This window comes from Mesitornis unicolor, unplaced genomic scaffold (genome assembly GCF_000695765.1).
Source record: "Mesitornis unicolor isolate BGI_N332 unplaced genomic scaffold, ASM69576v1 scaffold51017, whole genome shotgun sequence".
Classification (NCBI taxonomy): domain Eukaryota; kingdom Metazoa; phylum Chordata; class Aves; order Mesitornithiformes; family Mesitornithidae; genus Mesitornis; species Mesitornis unicolor.
The window spans coordinates 1-7,489 of record NW_010195354.1 but is presented as its reverse complement, the minus strand read 5'-3'; the positions used below and the strand labels follow the sequence as shown (position 1 = coordinate 7,489).

At 48.5% G+C, this 7,489-nt stretch overlaps 1 protein-coding gene across 1 annotated transcript in view; it reads right to left on the bottom strand.

Moving 5' to 3' along the window:
• ERAP1 (endoplasmic reticulum aminopeptidase 1) overlaps positions 1 to 7,486 on the bottom strand; it is a gene marked incomplete at both ends in the record, with an annotated part of 11,645 nt that extends 4,159 nt beyond the window's left edge. Inside the window, 10 exons of the mRNA XM_010188076.1 lie at positions 578 to 735; positions 1,582 to 1,665; positions 1,803 to 1,934; positions 2,453 to 2,584; positions 3,312 to 3,425; positions 3,685 to 3,839; positions 4,191 to 4,311; positions 4,881 to 5,015; positions 6,317 to 6,455; positions 7,257 to 7,486. Of these exons, the coding sequence (XP_010186378.1) occupies positions 578 to 735; positions 1,582 to 1,665; positions 1,803 to 1,934; positions 2,453 to 2,584; positions 3,312 to 3,425; positions 3,685 to 3,839; positions 4,191 to 4,311; positions 4,881 to 5,015; positions 6,317 to 6,455; positions 7,257 to 7,486 (1,400 nt within the window). The remainder of the gene's footprint in view (positions 1 to 577; positions 736 to 1,581; positions 1,666 to 1,802; positions 1,935 to 2,452; positions 2,585 to 3,311; positions 3,426 to 3,684; positions 3,840 to 4,190; positions 4,312 to 4,880; positions 5,016 to 6,316; positions 6,456 to 7,256) is intronic.
• Positions 7,487 to 7,489: the final 3 nt, after the last annotated feature.

Below are 7,489 nucleotides of genomic sequence, written 5' to 3'. Positions count from 1 at the left end.
CTGCGGCCCTTTCAGGTCCTGGCAGGTCATTCTAAAGTCCCACCGCAGCCTTCTCTTCTGTTCTCCAGGCTGAACACCCCCACCTCTCTCAGCTGTCCCCACAGCAGAGCTGCTCCAGCCCCTCAGGATCTCCATGGCCTCCTCTGCACCCACTCCAACAGCTCCATGGCCTTCTTGTACGGAGGAACCCAGAGCTGGACGCAGCACTGCATGGCAGGTCTCTGCAGAGCAGAACTGCCCCCTCACCCTGCTGGCCATGGCGCTGGCGACACAGCCCAGGACACGGTTGGCATTTTGTTTGCTTGGGGGCTCACTGACACAAAATGAAAATGAACCTCCCAGCCCAGTCCCACCAGCACATCTCCAGTGCGGGCACAGCCGGCACTGCAGCCGGACCCAGGCACTGCAGCTCTGGCTCCGTGGCCAGGCACGCAGGGTCCGGCGACAGGAGCACGCCTGACCCCGAGGGAGATCCTCATGACCCTCACGATGAACATGAAAAGCTCCTCCTGTACAACAGTGCTGCCCACAGCAGAGTGTTTCTGTTTGCATGACGGGATCTCCCCATTTTATTTACCCCGTGGAGGAAGGAGAAGCTGCTCCCCTCACGTAGTGTTCCTGCCGCAGGTAGACGTTCTTCCCTCTCACGGTGACCGTCACCAGGGGAAAGCCTTTTTGCAGGGTCCAGGTGTCCATCATGGCCCTCACATCAAAAGTCTCTCCTTTAGTCCAGTGCTGGGTTTTAGAGGGAAAAAGAAGGCATGTGAGAAGAGGAGGAAGATGGGAGTACACAGACAGTCAAACAGGAACGGGTACGTAAGCACTCTAAAAGCTGCTGGGTGTCTGCAAGCTCCACATAGGTATGTTCAGATTGGATATCACAGCATCTCAGGCTGGTTTTCTTGTGCATACTTTCATACAGTTAAGGACATCTCTGTTTTCAGTCAGTCCTTGGCACAGCGGTAGGATTTCTGTCCCACCCAGAGAAAACATTTCCAATGGAAATGAAGAAACTCACACTTTCCCGAGAACCACGCTGAAATTCAAGGTGTACAAATCAACGGCAATGGTGCAGCACAGGACAGTAACAGAGAGGGGACAGGTTTGTGTCAACCTTCTCACGTCAAAGATGCTGGAGGGAGTGAGTGGAGCATCTCCTGCTGAGGAGCAGCTGAGGGAGCTGGGGCTCTTGAGCTTGGAGCAGAGGAGACTGAGGGGTGCCCTCATTCCTGGGGATCCATTGGGAAAGGGCAGTGTCAGGAGGAAGGAGCCAGGCTCTGCTCTGGGATGGCCAATGCCAGGACAAGGGGCAATGGTCCCAAGCTGGAGCACAGGAGGTTCAAGCTGAAGATGAGGCCAAAGTTTGTGAGTGTGAGGGTTCTGGAGCATGGCCCAGGCTGCCCAGAGAGGTTGTGGAGTCTCCTTGTGTGGAGACACCCAAAGCCCTGGCCGTGTTCCTGTGTGACTGCTCTGGTGATCCTGCTCTGGCAGGGGTTGCACTGGGGGAGCTTTCCAGGTCCCTTCCAGCTCCTGACATCCTGGGATTCTCAATACCAGGGGGTGGAAAAACCACGTGCTTACGGCATTGGAGGGCGACTGTTGGCCGCTTCTGCAAAAACCATCACTCTGCATTTCATTCTGATCAGTACCCCCTGTAGGGCAAATCTGAAAGGAAAGAAATGAAAGTGTTGGTCACCTTGCTGTCATTATCACAAGGACCGGTCACAGTTTCCAGTAATGTACAAGAGAGACATGAGAAGTTACAAGACTTGAAAAGAACTAAGAGAAGAGGGGCTACTTGCATTTGTCATGCTGTTCCACAGATCTTCATTTCTTGTATTCTGATAGCTGTATTTCTGCAGGTACTGGACAAGTCCAGCTTTAAACACATCCGCAGTCAGGTAGTCCCTCAGCATATTTAGTATACAAGACCCCTGGAAATACAAAGAGTGACGAGGTGTTTCTAAAACTACTCCTTAGCTGGTAAGATTCCAGAAAAATTTCAGCGCCCACCAATCCGTGTAACAGTTCATTTTGTTATGTCACTCTGATTAAAAAATAATTGGGTTTTATGTGTATTGAAACAGGGCTTTTTTGCGATCACTACTCTTAAAAGTGCCACTGACTGAGGAAGTGATGTTGTTATTTTTTTAACTACTATGAAAGCCAGCACCATGCAGTGGCTCCAGTGAAAAGTACTCCTTGGATCAAGGACCTGAAAAATGGCTTAAAGATCAAATTGATACAGAGCAGAGAGGAGAAAAGGCTTCCTCACTTTAGAAACTGAACTGCCATTTGAACCCACCCCGGTGTTGTGGTGGAGGAACTATTCCAGCCATAAAACCATCAATGTGGGGCGTCAGGGAGGTCTTACACGGGGGGTGAAATCAGTAAGCTGCAATTGTAGAGCACAGGCAGCACAACTGCAATGGACGGCGCTCACTTGTTTTACCTTCTCATAAGAAACGTTATCAAACATCTCTAAAATCTGAGCTGGATCTTCCACAGGAGTGGATATAGGGTGTGACGAATTCAGTGCATCCACTGCCATGGCATCCGAACATCTCCTTAAGAAATAGTCTTCCTAATAGGAGGCAAAACCAAGTGTTAATTCTCAGCGTCGCTCGGTGACCACTGAATCCCTGTTTGTTCGCTTTTCAGCCCATCCCACGTCATCTTTAAATCACACAAAGAAAACAAAACACCTATTTCTTCTTATTCCAGAGCATAACCCCCCCCCAAACAGCAACACAGCCAAACAAGTTGTAAGGTTCTACACCAACTTAAATAGCTGCACAAGTGAGACTGAAAAATAATTCCCAAAAGACACCCGCAGGTTCCAACAGTTCGATGACAGCGGCCAGTAACCTGAAAACAAGCTCAAACAAAAAGAAAACGTGGTGAACTTCCTGAACATCACGTCACTGCAGTGCTATGCCAAAACCACTGTTCACCTCGCTTTGGTTAAGACTCCACTCACTGCCGAAGCCCTCTGCTAGAGCCAGCAGGAGGATCTGAGGGTTTGTGAGTCTGACCCTCTTTGAAAAAAGGTAAAATAACTTCTTTGCACTTTTTGAAGTCTAAATGTCTCTCAATAAACACACGTCCACTGCAATCATTACCTTCCGTCGTCAGCTCCTGAAAATATTTACATGTCATTAAATCAACACGCCTACCCTTCCGAGTTAGCCTCATCCCACCGAGCAGAAATTTAAAAGGGGTTCACAGCACAGATCTCCTTGGTGGTTATCCTCACTAATCAGAGGATTTAGAAGGCAGTTATAGGTAAGAGCACAGTAACGGGTGCTTACAACTTTTAATTCCGGGTGGGTAACGCTGACGGACACGAACTCCATGAACTTTGCAAACCCTTCATTCAACCACAGATCATTCCACCACTCCATGGTCACCAGGTTGCCAAACCACTGCGAAAAAAGACCCAAAAGAGCTGCTGAAATTGAATACACAGTGTGTCACAAAAGCTGCCGCTGACCTGGGACGGAATGGACCTCTAAGGAGTCTTTCTTTAGAGATGCAGCTGGCGCTGGCCCTTCCCACAGCACCCATTTCCATTGCAATACACTGAAATGCTGGCTCCGCTCCACAGCCCCGCTACGTGCAGCGGATCCCTCAACCCCAACACCTCTGCAGGCCGATCTGGACCTATTCTTCCCCAGATCTCACCTGGTGAGCCAGCTCGTGGGCTACCACCATCGTAATCCACAGCTTAGAAGACGCCGAGGACTTTCCAGGGTCATACAACAACGCAGACTCCCGGTACGTGGTCAGCCCCCAGTTTTCCATAGCGCCAGACTGAAAATCAGGAATAGCTGCTAAATCTAGGAAGAAAACATTGAAATAGTGCGAGCATCGTTGTACTCAATACAGAACTTGCTCACCCGCCCATCCCACTTCAACGCTGCTCCCACACAGGCACATGCATCACACGTATTTCTCAGGCCTCTCTTCAACCTAACTGCAAAACCATACTTTAAAAAGAAGCCCTACAGGGATCTTCAGTTCTCAATGGAGCTGCTCAACCTGTCCTTACGTTCTGTGAAGCAGCCGCTTTTAAAGCCCAGGAGCCAAACCTGGCCCTCTCTTAAACACTGTGAAGTGCTGGGGTTTGTGCTGTTTTACTGTCTGCGCTTGAGGACGTTACCGAACACATTAAACTACCTAGCACTGACCTTGCTTAGGTAAAGGATAAGGAATGCTGAAGTAATCCTCGTAGAAGTCCAACAGCTTCACTGCCGCATCCAAGGCGTAGTCAGCTTGGTCGATCTTGTCTGGCGCCGTGTACACGGAAATCTGCAGCAGAGGGGCAGCAGCACCTCAATACCCACACCAAAAGCTGTTCTTTGTCACAGCTGCTTGAGCGACCACGAAAAGGGACACTGGAGCACTCCCCTAACACTGCTCCTACAAGAGCTACTAAAACATTTGCAGAAAAACACCACCAGAATTAGGAACACAAGTCTTTAAACCTACCCACCAGGACCGCTACGCCCCTACAGAGACTTCTGCTGTTTCCACCCCACCCCTACCACCTCAGAGTCCTTTGACTGACACAGGTGGATTCAGTGCTGGTTCAGCATGAAACCTGCATTTCATTTACCTTTAACTACATCATCTTACATGCTCTGTTGTACCAATGCATGTAATTACGTAAAAAGCAAGCCCATTACCAAAACCTTTTGAAACTAATAACGCCGGGAATGCAAACCGATCAAGCAGTTACAGAACCCATCTCTTTCTCTCCTTTCATTCCTGTACAACGTCAAGATACACAAATCTAATGACATAATTAAAGTGTAAACCATTATGTAGTCATGCAGGCTTAAATACAAAGGAGCTCTTAGAAAACGAGACAGGGTTACCTTAACTCCATGACCGGTTATTCTGCTGATGGACTTGAAATCCGAAACGAGGAAGGCCACGAGGTACGTACTCATCTTGACAGTGGTGTCGAAATGGTCCTCAACAAGCCAGGGAGTTATATTCACAGACTTCACCTAAAAACCAAGCACAGCTTGAAAAAGGGATTAAAGAAATCTTGGGAAACCTTGTATTACTTATCACTTACTAAATGTGCTGCTAATTGCGTGAACTGGGTGGAGGGAGAAGTCTTGAGTTACTGATAAGAACCAGAGTGGTCTCAAGAACCGGCTAAACCCGACCCCCTGGATTGAGCAAGAACCAGAGAACAACTGAGTCTGCGCACGAGCAACGGTTACTAGCGGTCACCAAAAGAAGCCCTCCACGACGACCACCAGAAGGCACTGCGCAAGCGCAGTTAGGACGAGTTTATGGACGTGACTTCCTGGAACTAATCTTAATACGAAGCGGGGATAGGTCATGCATATGTATAGGCGTATTGGGAAATCTTATGTATATGTAACATCTTACCGCATATAACCTCGGCGAGCAGTGGCACTCGGCACAAGGTCTTAAGAAAAATCTACCTTGCTGCCCACCGGTGAATAAACATACCTATTTTACAATCTTACAGATTGTGGGGTCAAGCTCATCACCCAGCACGATGACCTGGGACTGGGCACCAAGAATTCTCGTGTTTCTTCTCTTTAAAAATACTATATTTAAAGGTACTACTCAAGAACTGATGTTTTACACCAACTTTGAAAATGTTTCATTTTCAAATGAAAAAACGGGGGGAGCTGCTGTTCCCTCATTTATAAGGGTTGGTTTCCTGGCAAACCAGCAACTGCTTTTACAGAGGAAACCATGAAGAATCTCTTACTCCCACAGTAAGGTCAAACATACAGAACGTAGCTAACCCTACACATGCACAAATATTTACAACTGCAAACTATAATTCATCTAAAACACATCTATAATTGCATGTAGCTACTACACGTGTGGCACTGTCACTCCAAGATGTTTTTCTGAAGCCCAAGATATTTTTCTCCCCGTGGAAGATCCTGCTTATCTGACAGCTAAGTCAACACACGAGTCGTGTACTTACTCATACATATCTCATCACTAATCTTAAAATGCAAGATCAACATGAAAAACATTTTGTGAGCGAAGCAAACATGACGGAGACCACGCTGTGCTGATCACTGTCACAGCTCTGCTGAGCAGCAGGAACGCACACGGTGCATTATTTCCTCCATTCCCTCTAAACCCTGTCTCAAGACCACCAGCAACAGCACCACGCACGCTCATGGAAGAGCTGAGCTCACGTTCAGGCCACCACTCCCAGTAACAGCCATGGCCTGATGTTCTGTTCTCCTTCCGCTCCCCTGTTTCAGAGACCATCAGTCACCCTACACCGCTCGGAGCATCCACCTACGATTGGCATGTTGGACAGTGCATGGTGCTTGGGTTCCCTCCTGATCGTAATTGTGAACCTGGCTTTGAAGGCTGGCTCGTCGAAGCAGGGGAAGGCCATTCGCGCAGCCGTCGGCTCAAACTGTGTCGCTGCGAGCACTCTGAGCGAGGGAAAGAAAAGGGTTTTGGTCACGTACCTCCACACATGTAAAGTTCACCCTCTTGATGTGTGAAAACAGAGTAATTTTGTCCTGGTTTTACTGGGATTGAACTGTAGAATTACATTTTCTGTTCAGGAACGCTGCATTTTTGAGAGAACTGCAGTGTTTGATCTGGTGAAACTAAGCTGGCAAGTTGTTTTAGTTTCAGCTGAGTTATTTTTCTTCATAGTAGTTGGTGAGACCTTAGATTTATGCTAAGAAAAACACTGATAGCACACCGATGTTTTGGTTCTTGCCCAGTAATGTTTGCACTAACTCCAGGACTGGTTTTTCAATTTCTACCTGCACCTGTGCTCCCAGGTTTTTGGGTTTTTTCCTCTTCTTCTGCACAAGAAGTGAGGGCAGGTACCCAGTGACCCACGCTGGCCAACATGATGTATGCTCTACCATAACCGTCACACTGACTACAGACTGGGCAGTTTGCTGGGGCAGCCCCTCCTTTGGATGGCTGCTGTCTCCAGGCGGAGCTCATTCGGTTCCCAAGGCTTAATGCTGCCTCTGAGCCAAGTATAACTGATTGCATTACTATTGTTCCTATTTTTATTACAGCTCATTGCTGTTACTTGTATTATACTACTTTGGTTTGTTTTAATCATTAAACTGTTTTTCCTCTCAGCCCACGACTCTTCCTCTTTTTTACTCACTTTTACTCTCCCTCCATGCTAACCCACAGCACACATTTCCAAACAGCAGCTACATGCCCTACCAAACACCTTCTTTTACACCTCTCAATGGCATTACCTGCGTTCTCCATCCCGCGTCCTGTAGCTGCTTTTATAAAAGCCGTGGAAGGATTCAGAGAGGTTTGCACTGTACTGGATGCGGAGCGTGTAGTTGTGTCCAGCCCGCAGCGGCGAGGCGACGAGGAGAGCCAGCTGCTCCAAGGGCCGGTGCTCCAGCACCCGCGCCTCCTGCACCGAGCCGTCGCTCCCGGCCTCCACGGTGGCCCCGGCGATGCGCAGGCGCTTGCCGTG